General features: G+C 38.0%; 1 protein-coding gene across 1 annotated transcript; it reads right to left on the bottom strand.

Moving 5' to 3' along the window:
• Positions 1-4,445: 4,445 nt before the first annotated feature.
• LOC128740181 (putative ammonium transporter 2) lies at positions 4,446-7,279 on the bottom strand. Its single transcript, XM_053835710.1, has 5 exons — positions 6,846-7,279; positions 5,344-5,739; positions 5,054-5,286; positions 4,735-4,991; positions 4,446-4,661 (listed from the first exon to the last, which is right to left on the bottom strand). The coding sequence occupies exons 1-5, from the start codon at positions 7,277-7,279 to the stop codon at positions 4,446-4,448; spliced, it is 1,536 nt and encodes a 511-aa protein (XP_053691685.1).
• Between the last annotated feature and the right edge of the window lie 18,870 nt (positions 7,280-26,149).

Below are 26,149 nucleotides of genomic sequence, written 5' to 3'. Positions count from 1 at the left end.
TAGTTGGCGATTTGTGAATTGGAACTATGGATGCCATCATGTCTTGATTGGCGGACGACACTTTTCGGATATTATCGATGTACGGCCTTTCGGGGACCAAATATCGACACTGACCACTCTCGTAGTGAGTAAGATTCGCGCAAGGCTGTCGAACACGGCGAAAGCTCGCACTGAGAGGATGCTGCATTTCAACATCCAGCGATTAACGCAGACGGCGTGGCAGTGGAGTAAGTCAAGAAGCTTGACCAACGAATCGCAGAACAGCAGGTAGAAGGAGATGATATAAATGGGCTGTGGAGCAACATCCAAGGTGCCATCGGAACAGCTGCGAGAGAAGTGGTAGGCACGACGCGTGGAAGACACCCAAGTAACACACAAAACAAGTTAGAAAATAATATTCGTGGAAAGTAGTCGCTTAAGAGTACTATAAACGTACTTTGAAAACATATGTCGTTATTATTAAGGTTTTGAGATGTTTTGGAATAACATGAATTTATTTGACAGTTCATATCAAATGTATAATGTTTGTTTTGTCAACATGTCAACACGAGGTTTTCATTGTGTCTCCATTACTAAACTTAAACTACTGGAAGAACAAGTTGTAGCTTATGCTATAATGACGTTTTAAATTGGTATGAAATAACCGGATACATACTTCTTTCAATTCTTGTTTCATTAGACTTCAATTTTTTGCGCTTTTCAGGTAATAGAGAAGTTCTGATATATGTAATATTATACTGTTCTATAACAAGCTGTGTTGCTTGGGCAGCGTAACAGCTGGTTTGATGTCGAATGCCAGAGAGTGACAGATGAAAAGAACCAGGCTTGGATTCGCATATTCACTGCGGCAACGCATCAAAACAGAGAGAGGTACAGAGAGACTAGAGCTGCGGAAAAAAGAGTCCATCGTCTAAAGAAACGTGAGTTCGAGGAGCACGTGCTCGCCCGCGCAGAGGAGCGATACGCCAACAACGACACACGGAGTATCTATAAAACGGTGAGATGCAGGAATTTTACCATGCCAGGCCATGATGTGCAATGATAGTGCTGGCAACCTGCTTACCGACAAAACGGCGGTAGCAGCTAAATGGAAGGAGCACTTCCAGACACTGTTGAATGGAGAGGTGCGGACATCTGCAGGAACAGGATAGGAATTGTAAGCGATGGCCGAGCTGTGGAGCCACCAACACAGAAGAAGGTTAAGAAGGCAATCAATGAGCTGAAAAACGGTAAAGCTGCTGGGAAGGACGGTATCCCGGCTGAACTTCTAAAAGCGGGGAGCGAGCGGCTGTACGAAGCAATTCACCGGATCATTATTGGGATCTGGGAGGAAGAACAAATACCGGAGGAGTGGTTGGATGGCATCATTTGTCCAATTTTCAAAAAGCGACATCGACTGGAGTGTAAAAACTATCGAGAATTTACATTGCTCAATTCTGCCTACAACGAGCTTTCCCGTATCCTGTTCTGCAGACTGAGACCGTTAGCGGAGTCCTTCGTCGGCGAGTACCAAGCTGGTTTTCGTGAGGGTCGCTCCACGACGAATCAGATGTTTACCCTGCGTCAGTTGCTAGACAAGTTCCGGGAGTACAACTTGCAGACACACCATCTGTTTGTGATATGAAGTAGTGGAGGAATTTATATACCTCGGTACATTCGTGACATGTGACAACGATGTAAACCGCGAAGTGAAACGGCGAGTTGCAGCCGCGAATCGGGCTTTCTGCGGTTTACGTAGCCAGTTGAAGTCCCGTAGTTTGCAAATTCGTACAAAACTGGCGCTCTACAGAACACTAATCCTCCCGATGGCTCTTTACGGACACGAATCATGGACGCTAAAGGAAGCTGATCGACGAGTGCTTGGGGTTTTTGAGCGTAAAATTCTGCGATCTATACTTGGTGGCAAAATGGAAAATGGAGTGTGGCGTAGACGCATGAATCACGAGCTGTACCAAGTATACAAATATGCTGATATAGTGAAGGTAGTGCAATGTGGCAGTCTGCGGTGGGCTAGGCATGTGGCCAGAATGCCCGACGACAAAGTAGGCAAAACTATTTGCAGCAGAGAACCAAGAAGAGGCCGTAGACTCCAAGGCAGCCCCGCACCCGGTGGGTGTGTACTGTCGAAGACGATGCACATTCAGCTGGTGTTCATGGGGATTGGAGAACGGCCCGGAACGACGGTACTGGAGGACCATAATTCGTTCGACGCAGGATCGGTAACGGACCGTTGCCACTAAAGTAAAGTAAAGTAAGTACTGCTTTGTTATTCCAATAACACAGGTATATATTCTTTTGGTTTTAAACGAGCAAAACTTTGATATTATTTTTTCCTATTTTACCAACTATGTCGATCAAAACGAGATCAAATTTTGATTTGAAGTTATTCAATTTCCTTAACGCAGTTTGATATTATTTTACCTTTCGCTCGTGCTCGGATAGACTCACTATCTGAACCAATTTATGACTAAATACAGTAATCTGAAAATTTATTATATTTACATAAACATTGATTAAAAATAGCTAGTATATTGAAATATAAATAATAGTAGACCTGATACATTTTCCATCTCTTTTTGCTTATAGGAAACGATACCGCTACGACCAACGTTTAGATGTGGTGGTATGCTCTATCTTCAATCAATGCGCTGTTTGACATACCACCAGCAATTCGAGCGGTTGTCAGCAGGGATGGAAAAAAATCGCTTCTAGCGATCAAGATCATAGATGCGATCAGATTCAGATTCATTGACATCACTACTTGTAAACGACAAAGACTTTGTCGCGATCCGTTCAGATGATGACAAACCTCATGTCAGATCATGTTCATTGCATGATTGCGTTGAGAAATATAACAGATACAGGCGATTGGTTATGTGCATCGTATGAATCACAATACAAACAATATGTATGACCTTTTTTCTCGCAGCTAGGTAAGATGTAACACTGTGATCGACTGCTGAGACTGTTTAGAGAACAAAATCTTGTGATCAACACTAAAGAATCACTGTTTGTCATGATATGTACGGATCGTGATCTGTGCGTGTGGCGATAACTCACAGATTTTATCAAAATCACTGATCTTCCATCCCTGGTTGTCAGTGCTTAGTATGCATAACATTTTCGAAAATTTGATGAATATAATAAAAAGTTTTAATTATTGTCTATTCTGTGTCTGTTCTGTGGAAAGTACTAAAATTCACATTTGTGAAATCGGCAGGGCCACGGAAAATATTAAATCGCGTTTTCCTAGTTTTATGCACAAGGCTCATTGGTCGCATCCTAATCTATGACCTGTATTATTTTGTTCATTTTTCGACATTACATGATATTATTTAAGCTTCATATACACATATATGAATAAACAGATTCCTTTGAACGAATATTTCCGTGCGTTGCTCCTAAAATTTCTTACGCAAAAGTAATAGAATGCAAATACCTTACAGAGTTACTCGCGCGTTTGGTACGAATATTAAAATGTAAATACTCACTTGGACTAAAAAGCTTTCAACAATCCATCAAATCGCTTTTCCATTCGATGTAATATGCTTGGTTCGATAGTTAAACCCGTTCACTATGCCGTACGCAGTTAATAAACAATTTCGTTGATATTCAAATCACCACATACATTCTATAGGCACTTTTCAGGATGCAGATTATTCGAAATATTTTATATTGCTTGTAATTCAGGCAATAGTTACGGCCACCGAAGCGACAAGCAAGTTTCTTATTCCATATTTTAAAGAGAAAATATCGATCAAAATCATTGCTTGTCAATGCGCACGCCCGTGGATAGATGTCTTGCTGAAAAAGAACTGTCTGAATATATATTTGAATCACACGTTTAACTAAAATGATTTCGTCATATTTTTTTCGTTCATAAAGTAAATAATATCATCGGGTATTTCACCGATAAGTCAATTAATTACGTAAAAAAGAACGGTATATCATCGTATGCGGTATGCCTCCCAGTTGGCTTTGACGTATGACGCTGGCCAAATAAGCCAGTCGTCGTATGTTCGAATCTCGAACATACGGGAGAGACTGTTAGAGTCAATAGGATCGTAGCAACTATCCCTGCAATTGTCCTGGGCAACCTGGGCAACAAATGAAAAAATAAAAATTTTGAGTAGAGATTCCATATCCTATTTATCTTGATAAGTCTAACGACAGTGAAAACGTCAAGATTTTCGGCACTTCTGGCATCGCTATCTTTAAATTTCGTCAACCAAATTATCCGATAGGCAAAGTCAATCAGCAGAACAACTGACTGGTTTCGTTTATTCAATCCAAATAAAAACCCCTTCTTCAACAAATAAAAACCTTTTTATTCGTTTTTATTTTAAAAAAGAAGTCATTAATTTACTACAATTAAACCCTTTAAACATTTCTATCTTTCCCAAAGATATGACATCACAGTAAAAGTTTGATTCGGCAGTAATTCGTCAAACAGCGCTACGATTTATACTAATTTGCTCATTTTTCCTCAATTCTTCCAGTGGTATTAAATTTCCGTCGCTAAAGGCAGCATTGATATTGCATTTGTACAATTCAGAACTAGAATCTCTAACCTGAGCAATTCCTTTCGATAGCCTGTAGGTTAGGCCATCACTGAGAACAACTTCTCTATCCCATAAAGGCTTTAGTTCCTCAAGTGTATTCTGAAAATTGAAACAAGCGAATATAATATATAAATATATTTTTGCATACATTTTTTAAAAAAGGTTTACTTACCCTAGCATGGTCAATGTCATGTTCAGCCAAATCTGCTCCCAGCAATTCTTCTTCTGGAGTTATCCTGACGTTTATGAACAGATTAATAATCCAAAGCAATGTCCATGTGGCAAATAATCCCCAAAGCAACAAACTTAGTGCTTCATATACTTGGCTTTGCAGCAAACTAAATCCTCCTCCCATAAGTAGACCAGATCTGCCGCCGGTAGTGCTTTGCGGAACGGGATTTACAGCAAACAATCCGATTGATAGAAGACCTGTTAATAATATAAACTCGTGTCATTTCAAATAACAGGGGAATATAGTAGAATTCTCGTACCCCATGCACCTCCAACACCATGAACAGTACACGCATAGAGTGGATCGTCGATCTTCAAGCGATTCATCAGCTTCATGCTTAACAAACAAAGAACTGCAGCAATAGAACCTGTGAGTACAGCAGACCAAGACTGGAAAAGATAGCAGCCCCCGGTTACAGACACCAACGATGCTAGTACTCCATTCATAATTTGAAAAGGTACAGCTTTGCCCTTATTATCGATAAGCGAGAATCTAATTAGAAAAAAAGATAAGTTAAAATTTCGATCGAAAAGCATCAAAACTACTTACGTGCAAGCCGTTATACCACCACCCATTGATCCAAGCAATGTCATAACTGCTGATCTTATTGTATAGCCCCATCGACCACGACTAAGTCCATAACTGCTAGCTGTGTTGAACGCGAGCCATGCCCACCATAGAATAAATAGACCAAGGAAGGCAATAGTGGCATTATTCATTGGAGGATGTTCTGTACCGTGGTCGAATCGGCCGATTCGAGGTCCTAGAAAAGTTGCCGCAGCAAACGAGCTGACGCCTCCTAGCATGTGTACCGGTCCCGCTCCTGCAATGTCGGTAGCACCCAAAATTGCTAGGAATCCATTCTCGCGCCAAACCCATCCAGCAGCAATAGCGTATAATAGCGAGTTGAAGAAAGCAAAGAAACAATATGCCTGGAAATTGAAACTGACAAAAATACGATATACCTAATGTTATTTCTGGGAATACGGAAAGTGCATACGAATCTTAACACTGTAGCCTTATCACGCGTCTCAGTTTATTATATGGAACTATCAAAAGCTACTATCAACTAACAAAAGTAGTTTAGAAGTTTTCAATATCATTTTTGAGACGTTTTATATGGAGTACACTTATTTACAGTACCGCAACATAACTAAAACTTTCATTTTGGACACATTGCCAATTATTTAACCCTTTAACGGACAACATCGTAAAAACGATGCGATCAAGCAAATGACTACTTTGTCATGAAAGTACACTCAAAAGAAGCACATGTGTTGATTGTCATGGAAAAATATTTATCTAGAGGACCACCAGCTATGAAATAGTCCAATTTCTCTTTTTCGTTTTTTATGCCTAACACTCTACTCAAATATTTTTTCAGTTCAAATATATCATAAAATTGAAATAAAGCATGTAAATCACTCATAGAAAAAATTTGAAGGGAATATTCGCACCATAATTTTTTCAGAAATTTTTGGAATTCTTGTTTTTGAATGATGATAACTTTCGAACGCATGGTCACAAAGTTGTGATATTAATATCAAAATGTCAGGAAATCTGTTCTGCACATATTTCTCATATTGTCAATTCATAACTAATTTCGTATATGGCCCTGGAGCTCTAAAAACGAAGGTCGTCTACAGGTGGACTTACCCGTTAGAGGGTTAAATATATTATGTGTTAAACTGGTATAGTAAATATTTCATTATATTTAATTACTTTTGTAAATTTTTTTTGTTACGTATTTTACTCGTGTGAGTCTTTACTGCTATCATATTTTAACAGGAATAGAGTTTATTTTAATCCAAATTATGAATAAATTTATGAATTAATTTAATTTATGAATTTATGAATAAAAAAATAAAATCCTAGTATATTTCTATCTAATTCGCAAATTGAATTTCCTACAAGCTAGGATTTTAGTAATAAAGCTTGAGTACATATAGTTTAAGAAAACTTTTGAATACCACTTCATATAGATTGATAGTGATCGTGTGATACGAAATAGAATAAAATAGTACAAAATGATAATTAGCAAAAACAATTACCGTTCACCCATTCCACCGCTGGCAATCGTAGTTGAAGAAGATGAGAACGAAATCTCATACATGAAAGCAGTCATTATCCCGCCCATTAGGGGATCAGTAATTTTCGCATCCAAAAAGAAGTCTCCAAAGCCAACGAACATGTTGGAATATTTACTACGACCATAAGCCAGTCCGAATCCGAAGAGCCAAAACGCAAATCCACCAATGGCAGTATCCACCGTATTTTTCATCATAAAATTCACACTATTTTTTACGCTAACACTTCCAGCGTTTACTAATGCAAATCCTGTTTGCATTGTGATCAGGATCAACGAGTTTATCACGATATATCCTGCATCCGCGATAGTCACGTCAAATTGCGAAGGAATATGGATCGATGAATTTATAGACATATAGTCAACTAAAATCACCGGTATATCTGTGACGTTCGCCATTTTTGAGAAAAAAAAAATGGTGATCACTTTTACACGTTAGTAAAATAAAGACCAACAAGGATATACCACCTCTTACGAGGCCGAAAACTGAACTGCTTCTGACTAATCGGCTTAAATATGCCAAACATAAATTGGCAACGCGTGGTACCCTGATTCTTGGACAGGTGCTAATTACCTGAAACAGTTGAGATACCCTTTGATCACGCGAAACCCAGACTATCTATGTGTACTAATGGTGATGAACAATAATAGAAAATTCAAATAATCATTGGAAACAATTAACAGAACACCTACGCAATAGTGCGCGTCGATATATATATATGAATAAATAATTCTCAGTGGTTCACTAAAAATATACGATTCCCCAGAAACCGAAACAAATATTTTAAGCATTATCTTTTCCGTTAGCAACTAAATTTTAAGATAACTTAAGAAGATAAATAAGGGATATAAAATGGTGTACTGAAATAAGAAATATACTACATTTCACTTTCAATAAGCGTATAGGGCGCAATATCTCTGCATATTAGCGTTGGTAAGAGGAAATGTCTATCAACTTCGGGACTATATTGGCTCGTTTCAATACGCCCGATTTTTATTTTCAGGTAGGTATAATAAATTCAAGTTTGTCACGTAGTTTCCGAGCCACCGTAAATCTCGCGTGTGCATAGTATTTTACGATATAAATTTACAAGAAAATTTTCGAAGATCCAGGTTAGGTTAATATCGCTCGTTGCGTTTTTCCGACAGCGGTTGTTTCTGAAGGTCATTTTGAATTAATTTGGGCACACTCCACAATGCCGCGTTTACCAACCTGAACGTATATAGAAGCATTATAAATGAGGTACCGCTATCCGGGGTGAGATTGGGCCATAAAAGCATATGTTTTTGTTCTTTAGCTCAGTATACACACAATTTAGGAATTAAGTTGATTTCAAACCTGTCAATATATACTAAATTGTTCAATTAACAACTACCGTAGAGATGGTTTAGTTACAATGAAACCTAATTATACTGGAAGTTCATGAACTTTGGCACAATCTCACCCCTTCTAGGGGGTGACATTGTGCCAAAAATATAAAGCTAAGCTAAAAATCTAAACCATCCAAGAAAGTCCATGCGCTGAACTTTCAAGTTCAGAGTTACTAAAGCGGCAGTTGTCGGTATTATCTAATATTCTTTAAATGATAAAGAGCGGGACTGTGTCCACTTAGAAGTCCCCTAAAGTCCCCGATTCCTAGCTTTACTGCATCTTTCCTTTGATGATAAGTACTATGTTGGCGGCATAAGCAATAGTAATCTTATAACCAACCTGCGATAACTTGTGGAAGAATGCGTCGGCCACCAGTGACCAAACCAAGGGGCAGAGAACTCCTTGTGGACTTCCTTTAATCGCCAAAATATTGACCGACGTCTCTTCCAATGATGCTGTGATTTCTCTACTCGAAAGTATTGCTCGATTAACCGAGTAATCGATTAGAGTATGGAATAAACGAATAATTTGTAACCGAATACTGCCGGTCAGGGATGATTCCTCCTCAAAAGAAAAAAAAAGAAGAAAAAAATTCAAACTGTGCTCAGTCTTGAACGCGATTTATTCTTCTCCGTTTCATTTTGACTATTCTCTTTTTTATGCTGAACGCAGTTGTATGAGCACATTGTGCTACTCAGTGAGGAGCAACAGAATGTTAATACACTTGCGCTGACGTATGACAACTACGGGTAGTTTTAACATGGATAATGCGTTGAGAAAAAAAACGACGATTGTAAATAGCGGTTATTGCCGTCAGAAAAATATTAATCCATCAATACAGTTGAATCATGATTCTTACATTTTAGTACATTCAGTTGAGTTTGGCTGCCCGTGAACGCAACTGCATCATATCCATATGGTTAGGCATGTCACAACGGCAACAGTGCGAAAAATGTTATTTAGATATGACAACATTGGAATGCCCATGCACTTGCTTCTTGACGCGCACCTACAGGAAAGTCCCATAATATAGCAAGGTAATTCTCCGCTAAGATTCAAAATTTAATGACGTTTGATTGCCTTGACGCCTCTGAGTCTGTAGTTTCTGTACGGGCACCACCGGTTGTTTCGTTTTCACGCTTACTGCTACCGAGAGAACTGAGAGCGAAACCGAAAGTTTCTCATTTAAAGAGCGCAATAAGAAGTTTTTCTGCGCGTCAGTTTTTCTCTTTATGTTTAGTCTGTTTCTCATGGTGTGGATTTATTTCTCATTTCTGAACGCAGTTCTGCTCATTGTGTTGAAAAAAAGTTGCACTTTTTGCACAATGAGTGAGGAAATAACAAGCCTGCTGCCTGCACGACTCATTAATCGAATAGTTCAAAGGGGATGAAAAAATTGCGAATAATCCGCATTAACCGTTCATAATCGTCCGATTAATGGAATTATTAATCAAAATATTCGAATATTTATAATCGAATAGTACTAGCTCGAATACTGAACTTATCGATTAGTGCATGCAACGCTAACCGATTCATCGGTAATCGAATAATTGAAAATTTCGGACATCACTAATTGCTAGATTCGAGCTAGATTCATCGTTATAGTGTGGTCAATCTCGTTTTGAAAGATAGCCACACTACAGCCGTAATAATTAAAGCGAAGAGCGTATTATCGAAACCGCTTTCAATAGCAAGGAAAACACTAAATGCCGTCTCTTGATATTTGAGCCCTTGAGTCTCTTGATATTTCTAAATTAACGTCACTACGGCGTGCTGTTTCCGTAGATTTACCATGTTGGTATGCATTGTGATTTTCATGCAACGGGGAGTTTTTAAAAAACTTTTTGAAATATAGTTATCCGTGATTTTCTCTATCAACTTTAGAGGCATTGATGTTGACTTATTAGTCTGAAGACTTATGCATGGCTTTCTCTTTCTTATTTGCCTACTTTCCGACAATTCTCCGGAATATGTCCCAAAGTCGTTTTTTCGGAAGTTCAATTTAGTGCTGGTGACACAATATTTTTAACAATCTACACTTTTACATTTTTTTGCATTTAAATAAAATAGGAAAGGATATGGAAATCATGAAAATTTTTCTGAACATCCCATTGCGTTGTATACAATACAGCAAGGGATTATACACTAGAATTTTCAACATTTTTCTCCAGTCATCTCCAAACGCGAGGTTCCTCTGAAGCACGAGGTTTCTCTGAAGCGCGAAGCTCCGTGCGTCCGAACGGGTTTGCCAGGCTAAACGCCGGCTCTGCTAGTAGCGCTGACGGCCGATAACAAAACCTAATGTCTACATACACATACATACACTATATTCCGCTTTCAATAAGGGATTATTCAATATTAACGTACACGGTTTATAGAAGGGAAGGAAACGTTCAATTTTGTAAAGAGTTGGGAGTTTAATTCATTACAATACTAATCCTTCAATTGAGACCCGTTACATTACAGATACATTATCTTTATTTCATCAGATACAATAAGCCATATGCAACTATAAGAATTTCATGCAAAGGAGAGTGTAACCAAGGTGCTATACTGTGTATCCAGCACAAAATTAGACTTTTGGAAAAACGGCAAACGATTTTTCTTCCGTACCGTACATTAAACCTAGTATCATTTGCGACAGATTTCACCACCAGCTGTTAGAGTAGAGTACAGAACAATTGCGGGGCTAGTGCTACGATCCTATTCAATCTAATAGTTGCTATCAGTCGAGATTCGAACATGTGACGACTGGTGTCGTACCTCGATATTAATTGGGAGGCTTTTAGTTCATACGCAGTTTTAGAGATAGTATACCAAATATTCGCGTTGACGGCAATAAACGATCTCTTGCACACTCATAGCAATTCCCAAATGTGAGTGTGGGTGAAAATCTGCCAAAATGTTTCGATCTCTTGACTCTTTAACAAATTCCTATTCTGCTTCACCCCTACAGTAAACTTTTGGAGGTGGCAGCAGCTTACGGTCATCAATGCGAATGACGCGTAAATGTATGACAAAAATATTTTTTTATTAAATTAAAATGTAGAAGACCAATATATTACAAAAATAGAAAAAATATGGGCGTTTAATAATTTTTCACTATATGGGGGTAACTTACACCATGTAAGTGCCTATTGAATGCATTATATGCTTAGTCCTTCGCTTTCTCTTCTATTGCATCATTTTGGGACGATCAAATATGACGTCCATCAAATTTATGCTTTTCAGACCCCTCTCTCCGATTGTGTAACAAAACTCAACCTCCTTCAAATGAAAGGAAAATGCGTGTTGGAAGTAAAAAAGTGGTTTACAAAAATTGCTAATTCATATAAAATAGATAATAACATTCGCGTATTTACCCGGAACACCGATTTTTCCGATTAAAATGAACATCTCAGAGTTATTTTTTCAACCACCCGGCGAGTAGACATTTGCGGATTTTTTTACAGTTTTTTTATCGAATTGCTTACTTGCTTATAATTTTATAAGTAAAAAATATTCAATCATAACGATAGCTTTTAGAGTTTAATTTGTACTTTTCTATCAAATATTTCGTAGAAGGCAAGAAACTTTGAATGCAAATGAACTGAAATTGTTTAACAGATTTCCTAGATTGTAACGCACCATGCACCATAATTAATCTGGTTAACATTGACAAATCGTGCCCGACTTTCAATAACCGTCACCTGAAACAATCATCGCTTTCAATTTAAGCTTGCTTGAAAGATTGTTGAAAAGAATCTGAAACAAGTGAAGCAAGTCGCTTCTCGTGTGAAACTAAAGTAAGAGAAAATCAGCTTCATTTATTTGTTTCTGAAGTAATATATGTCCGAAAATCAAAATAAATTGATCAATGATATGAATGGCCGAAGAACATATTTTTTGTAGCCTTTTTCTAAAAATATTTTTTGACGTAAGACTACGTCTTACGGCAAGGTTTGGGATAGGGTAAAGTGACCAGATTTTTCTTGGATGAATGCGGGACATATTGAATAGCTTATTTACTAAATTGATTCAGTAGTAAAGATGGGTTCATTTAGAAATTGGGCACTTCATTTTGGCACTAGCGGCGCTCCCAGTGGTCATGGATGCTAACTTTTGGTAGCGTTGTGTTATTTGTAAACGGTTCTGCTGGGTATATTTTGTTCGCAGTATAAAGCTAACGTGGTTTGGAGATATTCATCGTGCAGGAGGAGAAATGAAAGTAATTGTGTGCGGTCACCTGCAGAATCCATCAGCGTCGGCTCGGGAGCTGGTGGAATTGACGGATTATCCTAAAAAAGCTGTGGTGTGAGTAATTGAGGGGTGCAAGGAAACTTAGGGCTATCCGCAAGGTGGAGGCCAGACGTTGGAGTTGAACTCTTGATCGTCTACTGCGGTTGAGGGTCACGGCATAGCGCTTTGGCGAAAAAACTGAATACTGATCGCTGGCTGTACTGCACGACGAATCCGACTCGGAATGGCTACAAGCGTTAACGAGCAAATGGGGAGCCCAACTGAAGCCTCAAACAATAAACAAAGGCCAAAATGCGGTCTCGTGGGCTGTGCGGCCGGATGGTGAAGAAACACGATGCATGTGTCTGACTCGATGATGAATAAGCTTTAGCGAAGGCCGATTTTAACCAAATCCAGGAGTGCTTTGACTCGCGGTAGGATTTGTAGCAGATTCGAGATTGGTTTTGGGGATGGGTTCGTGATAAAAGCTCATGACTTGGCAAGGGATCTATTTCATTGGCATCCGTGTGAAAACCAGTGTTTTGTGACGGAAAGGAATTCGGAGATACACAGAGGTAGATGCCTCACCAGGTGGATTTTGCCCTTCATTAAGTCCCATGATAGCCTGCCGCAGTTTCAGCATGCATGCTACAATGGACAATGGACTTGAGTCCATCTCGAAAGAGCTGAGTGCACCAAATTGTCCCCCAGTTTGTCCAGTATTGAAATACGGGGGGATAATGAAGCGAAAGCTGAAGATGAAGAGTACAGTTGTCAGCGACATTGTTCACATGAAGACTTCGAGGTGTCGGCTGGCCGGGGCCGTGACTGGGAAGGGTGCCAGCTGACACGTGGTGTCAGCAGTAAGTTTTTTCATGCAATGTAACATAATTTCCTATGTTTCATCCTTAGAAACTGTTTCGATTAAAAAATTAATCAATGCGGGACACTTTCCGGGACGCTTAGTAATCCGGGACAAGTCATCCGGATCCGGGACAGTCCCGCATAATCCGGGACGTCTGGTCAGCCTAGGATAGGGTGTCATTCCAAAAAATCGAAAAATGCGAGCGTCACGAAAAATGAAAGATTTTGAACGCTAACAGCTTAGCGGTTTCCAGATCGTTTTTAAATATTTTCACATAAAATCTTCTACGCATCCATATCAACAATGATCAGCTCAGCTCAGATTATAAATGCCCTTAATACCATCACTTAAGATACATGCAACACTAGGTTGGAACATCTTTCAGTATTTGCCCATAACAGCAACAACTTTTCAAAAGGGCCTAACTACAAAATGTAAACAAACCGACTGAGAGTTTCTTTCCCTATGCTAGTCCAGGAGAAAATAACCCTAACGCGGTTTGTTTACATTTTGCAGTTAATCTCTTTTAAAAAGTTAGTGCCAAATTGTAGTTTTTGTAGAATTGTTATTCCGCTGCAGTGTCCTGTTTGGTGACTTACTGGCCCGATAAGATCAAAATATTTCTCGCAAACGAATCCTTTTGACGGTTCTATGGCTGCCATTGAATTTCTTGGAGATATCACAATACGATAGCTATGAATTTGCCCTAATCGTTCTCTAAGTATAACTTCTTTGAAACAAAATTAGTCGTGAAGAACTTTTCAGCACTGAAAGAAAAAACATTTCAAAACAAACCGCTATCAAAACATTCCAGATCTGACCACTTCACGAAGGGCTACAGTGAAATAAACAATGCGTCCAGATATTAAATGACTCGAGCTTTAATCCAATCATTTTAGACTTTTATTACTTTAAAAATAATAAAATCACCGTCTCCGATTAAATAATTCTAACAAAAATATTGGGGGGCCCTGTAGCCGCAAGGTTACCGAGTCTGCCTTGACAAGCGAGTGGTCGTGGGTTCGAATCTTAGTAGAATCAGGCCATTCGTTGTCAAGTGACTTTAGCATGGGTTTATTCTCAGGCCCCTCCACATCCTTCCTACTGCATTCTGCATTAACTAACAATGAAAGCCTCTTGCCAGGGCAAGTTATAAGAGTGGTACTTGCTCGAGGTGCGAATGAAGCCACTTCCTGGTTCTAGGAGCGAGATTGGTAATGCATAATAAGTAGTAGTAAGGAACACATACATACTCACAAAACACACCCTCACTCTGTGTTGAACTCTGCTTTACCGACCATGAAGCCTTTAGCCGGGGCTGGTTATAAGAATGATACTTGCTCGAGGTGCGAATGAAGCCTCTTGTCCAAGGACAAATTATAACTAGTCTCCGCACTTCCCGGCTCTAAAGCTAGATTGGTTGAAAAGTAATAAGAAGCGTAGAGGGAAAAAGGGGTGAAAACACACCGAAAAGCACGGATAATAAGCAGTTCGCTCACTCTATAGCGATACTGCAATAACAACGAAGTGCGGAACAACACCTGGATAAAATCACAATAGATCAAAATGCTGGTCGTAGTGATAATATCCACACACAAAAAAAAAAACAAAAATATTCCTATGCAATTGTAGCTCCGGTTCATATTTCTATGATCAAAGTTTGTTATTTATAACTGTGATAGAAGAACTAGCGACACACAAAATGTTTTACAAAGATTGTATCTTGACATGTTATTTATAACATTCTTTATTACATTTTGGTTATAAAACAGGACAGAACTCTCGTTTTTTTTAACTTAGCTTGATATAAACTGAATCAAATGATAACACAATGTGATTTACTTGTGATACACCCTAAGCATATTTTGTTACAATTTTTATTATTTCAACTACTAACGAAACCAAGTTTACAATAAAAGGTGATTTAGGAGGTGAAGAAGATTTTATTATAAAGAACTTGGAATTTAGGACTCATTGTTTTTTGAAGATTTTTATTTTCTCGTCATGAAATGAAAACTTTCAAATAGGGAATTGCCATGTTTCCCAATTCCCATCACATGTAAATACATATATATACAGCTAAGATGGACACAGGGTATTCGGTTATCTTAATCGGCATTTGTGTTTCCGAGATCCGACGTAGTATTTTAAATGTGTATCATACCGTGCGATTTCACTCACATCCATCGTCATTTGCTGTGTTTTAGCACCTTTGTTAATTTCTCGATTATCATGTGACGTGTTATCCGCATGTGACGTATACAATACGTATCATGATGCAAACGAAACGCTTTGTGAATCGCTAATTATTATAAAGCAGAACAATGAAACGGAATTCATCGCTGGAGATAGTACACAAATGATCTTGTTTTAATTTTTAACTGAGGTCTATATTTCCTATTGAAAAATATTTAACAGCCATTAAATCCTACCGATAACAAACAAACATTTTATTATTATTGAGTAAACGAGAGATTTTTCCATTTATTTCTATTGCTATTTAGTAGAATAATATAGCATAATAGTGGAATTGAATTGAAAAATGTCTAATTTACTCATACACTCAAACCAACAAGGTTTTTTACAAGGAGGATACGTGGCGCATAAAAGAAATCCTTTTTAAAAATCACGTTAACTCGAAAAATGTGCAAAAAAACCGCAGTAATTCAAAAATCATCATAAAACACGGGTTAATTCAAATATCGCAAAAAAACGCGTAAAAAGAGACTTGAGTGTATTTAATCTTGTGGTAAGACGCTAAAAACTTACTTTCTTTATTATTTTATATTAATTCTGTATTTGTTTTAAATAATTTTTATGATTCTCGGGGTATTTGATACTTTTTTCTAAATTCTAGTTTTTTTTTCATTCCAGTATCGAAGTTATTCTAAACGTGAACACTTACCAATTTTAACTAAGACTTTTATATCTGTAACCGTTAAAGTGTCATCTTCTGCTCTCTGATCATACTTACTCAGTCTGATATATTGAAAAATAATAAACGATATGTATTAAATATTGCAAGCAGTCGCCACGACTTAGAAAAAAATTTCATTGTGCAGTAATGATTGCAGATATACAATTGGTAAAATCCAACTATCACGTATATTGAGCTCCTAGTAACCAGTAACGTGTTAAGACGTGTAAATATATTATCAAAACATAAAGTCCAAAATGTCGGAATGTGATAACCAAAGCGACTTTCGTATGGGATGACGCAGTCTGTATATATTGTGCCTAGTTAATTAATCACGTCGCAAAAACTGTTTACAATTTCCATTTTATAGATCATCACACAATTTATTATACTGCACAATTTGCTCAAAACAAATAAAATTGATAAATATTTGATATATTAAGACTTGTCACAAAATTAGCGACTACCAAGTTGCTGATATCTTTTGGTTTCCGTGCGAGAAAAAAAGAAAAAAAGTATTTTTGCTTTTGTTTTCAAGCAAGTTTTGACAATTCAGCACGGGATTTCGTGTAAGTGCGAACAAGCTTGAAAGTCTCATTTAGTTTCATGTTCGCGAATATAAAATTCTTTGCAAACTCATCAAAGTTACTTATAAATTATTCTTCAGCGTCTTAGTAGAATTCATGAATAAAAGAGATAAAATTGGAAATTCCTTTTAATTCTTCTACTTAATACGATCTTCACAGATACGCGTATTTCGGTTAGTACTTGTAACCTCCATCACTACAAAACAGCAACATCTACTAGGCGTTGAACTGCTCGTTTGCCGCTTTAATATTGTCAATTGCAAGGAAAACAGTACCATCCAAAGTGCGATATCGCTCATAAAAGTGCTATTTTGCATTAAATCGTTTCGTTCTCTTCGGCGCACTAATTGCTTGGAATATAACGAAAAAGTGCGCCGAAGAAACCGAAACGATTTAATGCAAAATAGCACTTTTATGACCGATATCGCACTTTGGATGTTACAATTTTCCTTGCAATCAGCAATAGTATTCAAGTACAATTATTGCTGTTGCAGTTAAAAACCGTAATAATCGCCGTGCGACATTCGGTTTTATTCGTATTCTGTGTGTCGCAACTACGTCGCACGTGGTGCGCTGTTATCGCACATTGATGCGCTATTCAGCGCGCCACGTGCGACGTAGTTGCGACACACAGGATAAGAGTAAAACCGAATATCGCACGTAGACTATTACAGTTTTCAACTGCAACAGCAATATCGACAATTCGCAACTAGTTACTGAGATGATATGCACTTTTAAATAGTTTTGTGCACTTTTAAATAAACTGCTTCTTGGGACTAATCAGTTACACCGATCAACACAAAACAACCGTCGGCTGTACCCGACGGGCCTTATTCAAGCAAGGCCGGCGATATGTGGCTTGCAACTGCCACCAGTAATAAGCACAGGGTGGATTATCACAAATTATGTTACATATTTTCTCAAATAAGCCTCTCAGTCGACTTAGAGGTACGGCATTAGTCTAGAAAGCTTATCGTCGTATGTTTCACTCTTAGCTGGGACAGACTGTTATAGTTAATAGGACCGTAGCATTAGCCCCGCAACTCATTTGTCACTAGCTGCGAAGTCTGTCGAACAGAAAAGCAGAAGGCCAATTTCTGTCGAAATAACGGGTGGCAACTAAAATATTGGAATTTTTTCGCGGCCCTTGTACTCAACAACAAGCGAGCTCAGAGAGAAATGAGAGTATGTATGTGTTAACTCTCTTTCTCCTCTTTTTGTTAATATTTTTTTGTTTTGTTTATGATTGCCCAGTTTTGCTATAAATGGCGTCGAAACAAGAAGCATGTCGAGAGCGCGTTGTACATTTCTACGAACTGCCACAGAAATCTCGATAGAAAGTATACGGTACAACATTTGAAAAGTAAATATGTGGCGGCTTCGATTGTTTACCATATCCTAAGATCCCCAACAACTATTCGCTAGCAAAGTAGTGGAAGACCAGCCAAAATTATGAACGCAGAAGGACATCGTACTCCTTCTCGTTTCTTCAACAACATGCCCTCTGGTTTGGCTATCAATTAAGATGCACCAGACGAATGTTTGAAGAAAATTTTGATCCCGTTTCTACAAAAACATCATGCAGATGGACAATACGTGTTTTGGCCAGATAGAGCATCATCGCATTACGCCAAAAAAACACAAACGCTCCTGAATACCCACAAATGGGATTCGATCCCATTTGTAGCCAAAAACCACGACCCAAAAAATCAGCCTCAGTGCGTCCAATCGAAGATTTCTTCGGGACTTTGAGTTCCTTTCTGTACACAAATAACTGGGGAGCCACGAATTGCAAACAGTTGATTATTGTTGTTGCAGTTGAAAACCGTAATAATCAACGTGCGACATTCGGTTTTATTCTTGTTCTGCGTGTCGCAACTACGTCGCACTTGGTGCGCTGTGTTCGCACATTGATGCGCTATACAGCGCACCACCTGCGACGTAGTTGCGACACACAGAACAAGAATAAAACTGAATGTCGCACGTCGATTATTACGGTTTTCAACTGCAACAGCAATAGTAGAAACAAGAGATGCATTCGCAAAGTTGACATGACGGCCGTATAACGCTCCTGTTTCGACGTCAAACCAGATCCCTGGCACGACAGCTGTCAGCTGAAGCCGCCTCCGATAGTGGTGGTAATAGAGGTAGACAACAAATTTTGAAACAAAATTTAAACGGGACAACGCATGTATTTAATGCTGCGAAGTATGATGAATGCAGCGAGTTGTTTCCCCTCTTTTGTTTATGTTTATCGTAAAAAATAAGACTATAAAAAGTCAGAATTTTTCCTATATTACATTGCCGTTAACACAAAAAAAACGAACATCTTTCACTATCTACATCCTACATGCAACAAATTTTCTGAAGCATAAAACCCTATGATTGCGTAATTCTTCAGCTGTCGTCAAATTTGACATAAAATCGATCCAGCAAGCCTGGCGCAAACGGCTTCAAGAAAAATGTATGAGAATGATGTTCGTGCCAGGGATGTGAGATAGCCTATCAAACACTACAGAGAGAAAATAGGCATTGCATATATTTTTACTAGCTGATTTCCCGATCTTGATCGGGGCCCATCTGTCTCTCAGTCACTTGTACATTTCTTGTTATAAAAAAATTCTCATAATGTAAGAAATAAAACCCTTTTTCTTTATTTAAAAGTGTTCACTTCCTTTGTCAATTCTCCTCCTGTTGTCCCCCAGCCCCTTGTAAATTTGTCTTCTTCTCGGTAAGCCCTATAAATCGGCCCAAAGCCATTTTCACGTTTTTGAATCTCTCCCTTGTACGTACCTCGATGCCAATTTAGAGGCAAAATTTGTCTTCTTTTATTTCAATTCGATTTTTTAGTTAAATGAAGAACACTCAATTTCCTAATTCGAACCAAAATAGCTTTTAACTGAAAATAATTTCCTGTTTCCAGAATAAACTCCTTAAGGTTAGGCTATGTCAGATTTTTTTGTGCAAAATCCCGAAACATTTCTAGCCACGCCCCTGATGTGGAATAACAGTATCTTAAGCAATAGTTTCTAGAAAATACGGTATGGGATCATTCAATAATGACTTCCACTGTTCATGGAGAGTAGGGGGATGTCAATTTTGTGATAGGTTGTTACAGAAGGGAGGGAGGGGGTGGGGGTATCCGTCTGTCAAAGAAAATTTTATTTTCAGAAAAAGGCTACAAAAATATGTTTTTCAGTCATTCATTACTCATCGAATTATTTCGATTTTTGAACTTATCTAAACTGGCAACTAAAATTTTGGAACTCATTTATCAAGCTGTCAAAAAAAGACAAAGATAGTTGAAGAAGATCTGATTTACTGAAATTAAAGAAACATTGTTGTGAAAACAAGGTATACAGCCCTAAGGGTTGAACGAAAGTGTGACGCAGGACTATATCAGATCATTAGATCAAAGACTAATGTAAAATGCATTTCTGGCATATGTATGTTTATAAGAATCTGTGAGTGCCATGGTTTAAGTGAAGAAGAAGTGAAAAGAGAGGAGCGAAATATTCAGATTCAATTTTTCATTGAATACAATGGTGGCTTTGGATTGAGACATAGAGATGCATCATAAAGGTTGAAATAGTAATGAATGACCAGCCCACGGATTATTGTATTAAATATGATTATGCGTAGCTTGACATGTTTCAATAATCTTGCTTTAACTCGCTTGTGGCTTTTAAAAGGGCCATTGGTTACGAAAATATTAAACCCAAAGCACGTTCATCGGAAATATGACGTGCCATTCGAATGTGATTCTCTTTTGACATGAATGGCAACAGGCATGCAGGTTGCGGCGTCGATTCACCGTCTTTTGCCTCCGAGAAGGTTTTACTAGCTTACTTTCACAACTTACCGCGTGTTACATAGCAGAAAATATGGTACAAACGCAAAAATTTCTGTTTTATTTGTATGAGAGTCCTTATCCTCCTACCATAAGGGTGAGGGGTCTCAAACCATCATGAAATAAGTTCATGCCTCCAAAAACCCCCACATGCCAAATTTGGTTCCATTTGCTTGATTAGTTCTCGTGTTTTGAGGAAATTTGTGTTTCATTTCTATAGGAGCCCCCCCCCCCCTTCTTACGCCCTCCATAAAAATGCTCTCTGACCCCTCGCATAAAATTGCTGATCATTTTATCTATCCAACGACACATAAATTGTTCAGTTTCGTTCAGTAGTTTAGTAGTTATTAGCATTTGAAATCTTTCATTCAAACGTTACACTTCTATTTTTGTTTTCTCAAAGTGCTACCCAGTCCCAGTATAGTAAACAAAGACGTAGTCCTACGTCAAAAATTAGTGAACATTTAGAAACGGTGCGTAATCGACTGTTCGGCGAAGCTTCCTTTTGATGTTGGAACAGGAGCGTTGTACGGCTGTCATGCAGCCACGTAGCCAGGGGGGGCCTGGGGGCCATGCCTCCGGAAACATTTTGGCTTGCATTTAAAAAAAATCAATGTAGAATAACAATACACCAAGCTAAAACTGAAGCACAAGTATATTTTTGATGAGTGCGCCTTTGAATAACACATCGTTTCGCATCTCTCATAGTCTTTGAAAATTTTCAACTATGTGCTCTCCGTTACTCGGAACATTCGGCATGGACAAAGGCGACCAAATAAGGACATGGAATGGAGACTTGGTACCTGGAACTGCAAATCGCCAAATTTTGTTGGTGGCGACAGGGTGCTGTTCGACCAGTTGTGCATAGGAGTCTTGCAAAAATTCCAAAATTTTAGTTGCCACCCGCTACTAAAAGATGCTTGGAACAACTTTATCTAGGACTGAGAGAAATATTGACTTAAGTAGGGTACGGGAGGGTATTTCCAGCACGCTACTAAATTCGGCATACATTAGCTATTTTTGCTGTGCTTTCCCAAATAAAAACTTTTCCGTTATATAACAATACTGAAACGAATGTAGTACTTATAAGCTTTAATGTGTTATAACTGTTTTCAAAAATGTGAGTAATTCGCTAAATTTTATTCAATAAACATCAAAACCACTGTTTTTCCACTGGCACGTAATCAGGGAAAAAAAACCAGCAGCAATCGCTTACGCGTATCCGCTCTTGATGATGGTTTGGAAAACACACAATTAAGATCACTTTTACTTATTCTAGCAACTAAACAGCTGTGAATATGATGTCACAGAACAATTCTACTTCTTTTCATCACGGGAGAAAACAAAAGTTCCCCTCTGATATCAAAATATAAATCAATTTTCATTCACTAGCAATCTGCTGCATTTTGCTTTTAATTTCAACATATGGTGCTTTATTTACACTACTACCAAGATAAAATGCAGTTGCGCCTAAAACTCTTTTATCGTGTTGACATTGACATAGCTAGTATTTGAGTGACAACCCCTTGCTTCTGGTGCTAATGTATATGTACGATTTAATGATACACTAGCGCCAGCAGCAAGCTGTTGTCACTGAAAAACTAGTTATCTTCAATGAGCCGGTATCTAGGCAATACCGACACGTTATCCATCGGTCTCTGTTTTGATCTGTTTTTGAAAAACATCTAATCCCTGTGCAGGCTATTTCGGTCGGTCGGATTTAAAAAACAGACACCACTATAGAAAATGGGCCCAATTTTGCCGCAGCGACTTCATCATTTCTCGCGACTATAACTCAAATTCAGTAGCGTTTCATTAAGACCAAAATACACGCCGATATTCAGTAAATATTATTCTATCAACTGGTATAAAAATCTTGTCTCCAATAAATATAGTTTTAACGTACCGCTTAATGGGCTGGAAATACCCTTCCGTAGCCTACATAAGAGTGATAGAGTGGAACTACTTTGTAGCGGAAACATTTAATTTTGATAATGAATAAAGCGACTTCCTAATATTAACAAGTCGTGGCACTATTTGACTGCAGTACTAGTAACCTGTATCAGATAATGACAAAGTATTTGTCACTTGCAAATAGTGAGGGCGATGCATCTGTATCTAACCGTCCTTATATTTTTGATCACTAGAAGTGGTAATTGTTTGGGATGAATCCCTGGGCATGATTGCTGCTGGATCAGGCCGGAAACTATAAAGATGCTAACTATTTGCACCTTCACGTTCATGATTTTCGCCACAATCCGTTCATCCAGCTAGAATTCAGTTCATATATTAATCGTTCATAGGTCCATTGACTTATCGTTATCGCATGAACATAAACTATCAATAGTTTTAAAAGACATTTAGTCATATATCACCGTAAATACAGCAATACACCTAGGTGTGCATCGTTGAACTAAATCAAATTTTCTTTAATTCTCTTGTAAAGGATTATAAGGATTTCCATAAAAAGTGGGAAAAAAATTGTTGTTCGAGCAGCACGAGGAATTCAATCATGGTATGTAATTTAAATATTACATGACAACGGTGAACTCATATTACAGTGAACTAATAATACTCGAACCAATTCTACCCGGTAAAACTAACTGTCGAGCAGATTATTATCAACGTGAAGGTGCTAATATAGTTAATTTGAGATAAATACCTACGTCATGTGCAGCATTTCCACACGATTTTACGCAAAGCTTTAATGAGAAGTTCGCGCGCTCGCTTACTATACTGCGTGTGACGAATTTCGCACCAGATCGACCATGTCAATCTGGTTGACAGCAGCGGCCTCAGAATTTAATGATGAATCCTTGAGGATGTAATGATTTTCTCCAATTAAAGTATACTTTGCGTACATTATTTCTCCAAAATCGATTCAAATCATTCATTTTTAACAAAAAACTATAGCTTAAAAATTGACAGGATTTATACATATATCTTTTTTAAAGGACGTCATGACCACGTATAGTCATAGTACGGTTGTATATTGTAAAATTGCCTAAATTTTATGACAAAATATACCTACAACTAAACTCAGAAATCTTCCACACAATCGTGAGAAACGCGCTGCTCGCTGCCATGCTGATATCCGTCGTAAAGCGATATATTGATGTATTAAAGTTCTTATAAAATATTCGATAAATTGCAACTTGTTTATCTTACCATTCACATTTCTCAACTAACGTTTGAAAAGGGCCAATTAACCAATTGTAAATAACCCAAATGAGAGCTCGTTTTCCTATACCACTCCAGCAAAACATAACTTACACTCGGTTTGCTTGCGTTTAATTGATTGGCACTTTTCAAATGTTAATCGAGAATTTACTCGTAATCGTTTTGTGCTAAAACAGCCCATTTCAGTCTCTAATATTTTTGATTGGAATAAAAATTTTGGTGATACGTTGGATATATCACGATATATCTATATACAGTAGAGATTTATATAACGCGGATTTGTAGAACGCGGATTTGTAGAACGCGGATTTCTATAGCGCGGGTACCACGATATTTCTATAACGCGGTTTTCCGCGTATAACAAATACACGTAGCATATGGATATTGAGTTAATTGGGACTCAACTCAAATTTTGAGCGATTTTGAACAGATACGACCCTGGTGTCTTTTAAGAAGTTGTAGAGCATATAACAGTTGACTCTCTAAGTGATATACGGAAATCACAAAGTTACGGGATGGCCTGCTGGAGGTTCCGGAATATCCGTTGAAATTTTCGTATTGGTAAAGTTGGTTAAAATTGGTAAAATATTTTTGAAGTAACTAAGGTCGGGTAATTGATACAAATTTTAAAAAAAGTAATAAAGTTCCTAAATGAAATTAGGAAGCCGTAAGGTGGTCTTCCGGAAAATTCAGAATATATCGTGAATATTTTGAGTGTAATTTGACTACACTAGAAGTATATTTCGACTATTTGTGACTCGATTTGGCTATTGAATGGTTTACCGGGAGAAAATTCAAAACTCTCCTGAAATTGGTCACTGCAAATGTAAATGTTTTTAATTTGTAACAGATCAAAATAGAATGGAATATCAGCAATCCACAACTAAATAGGCCGTTCACGACTCGACATGGCCGACAAAACGTTCACTGGAAAATTAGGATTTGCCGTCAAAGAAAACAATAAGTGAAAATTCGTGTTGTAGTCCACGTTACAATTTGAAAAAGGTTTAATATAAAACATTTCGGATTTAGAAACAGAAATGATGCAAATACTACAAATGTTCGCTGACAAATAAACGAGGTTATTTCGCAAGTTTGTTGAAATTACCAATTTCGCTAATGTAATTTGATAGATATGGTATAGTAACCTGAACTACCGGTAACATTTACTATACTTACAAATCTAATAGCAAATATATCAACTTTTGTATAAGTTCTTCACCAGGTATTGTGCTCTTCTGGGAAAATTTTAACAGAAATCTAGCCATGGCCATTCCGTAATCCGCGTTGACGGTATCTAATATTTTTATGGGTTTTGCCTGAGAAAAAGTGAGAAAGAAGTATTTTTGCTTTCCTTTTCCTGGACAATTCAGAATGGGGCTTCTTGTAAGAGCGAACAGGCTACGAAAACTACGGGAGAGGGGTCCTAATTCATCATAGAAAAAATTCATGCCTCCAAAAACACCCACATGCCAAATATGTTCGCATTTGATTAATTAGTTCTCGAGTTATGAGGAAATTTGTATTTCATTTGTATAGGAGCCCCCCTCCTAAAGTGGGGAGAGGTTTCAAATCATTATAGAAAAAATTCTTGTCTCCAAAGGCCCACATGTCAAATTTTGTTCCATTTGCTTGATTAGTTCTCGAGTTATGAGGAAATTTGTGTTTCATTTGTATGGGAGCCCCTCCTCTTAGTGGGGGATCTCTAACCATCATAAGAACCTTCCCTGGAACCAAAAACCCCTACATGCAAATTTTCACTCCGATCGGTTCAGTAGTTTTCGATTCTATAAGGAACATAGGGACAGACAGAAATCCATTTTTATAGGTATAGATAATGAGATTTTTATTTTACATAGCATGGCATAAACAGGTGCACAGGTGCGTAGTTGACGCCAGTAACTTTTCTGTTTGTTCTGGGTGGGTACCACGAGATTCTCTGAAAAATTTTACATAAGAAGATCACCACTATTTTATCTGCCTGCAGGTCGCATCTTAAAGTTGAGCTTTGCTTAGCTTGGCCTGCGGTGTCACCTCATTCACCTTTGGCCACCATACAAGAGCGACATAAGTTAGCCTATCCCGTGCAATAGTACTGTATGATCAAAGTAAATGGCATCATGACTGTTTTGGTGGGGTTTATAGTAGACCTCTCTCGTAAACACCACGAAAGATTGGTATTCAGTGCTCCTTGCATACGACTAGACAGCACTGCCTCTGACAATGAGTACTCTGTGGTCGGCGTGCTCAATGACCTCATAATCATGCTATGATAGCTTG

The sequence above is a fragment of the Sabethes cyaneus genome, chromosome 3, assembly GCF_943734655.1.
Source record: "Sabethes cyaneus chromosome 3, idSabCyanKW18_F2, whole genome shotgun sequence".
NCBI lineage: Eukaryota > Metazoa > Arthropoda > Insecta > Diptera > Culicidae > Sabethes > Sabethes cyaneus.
This window is presented reverse-complemented; position numbering and strand designations above follow the sequence as displayed.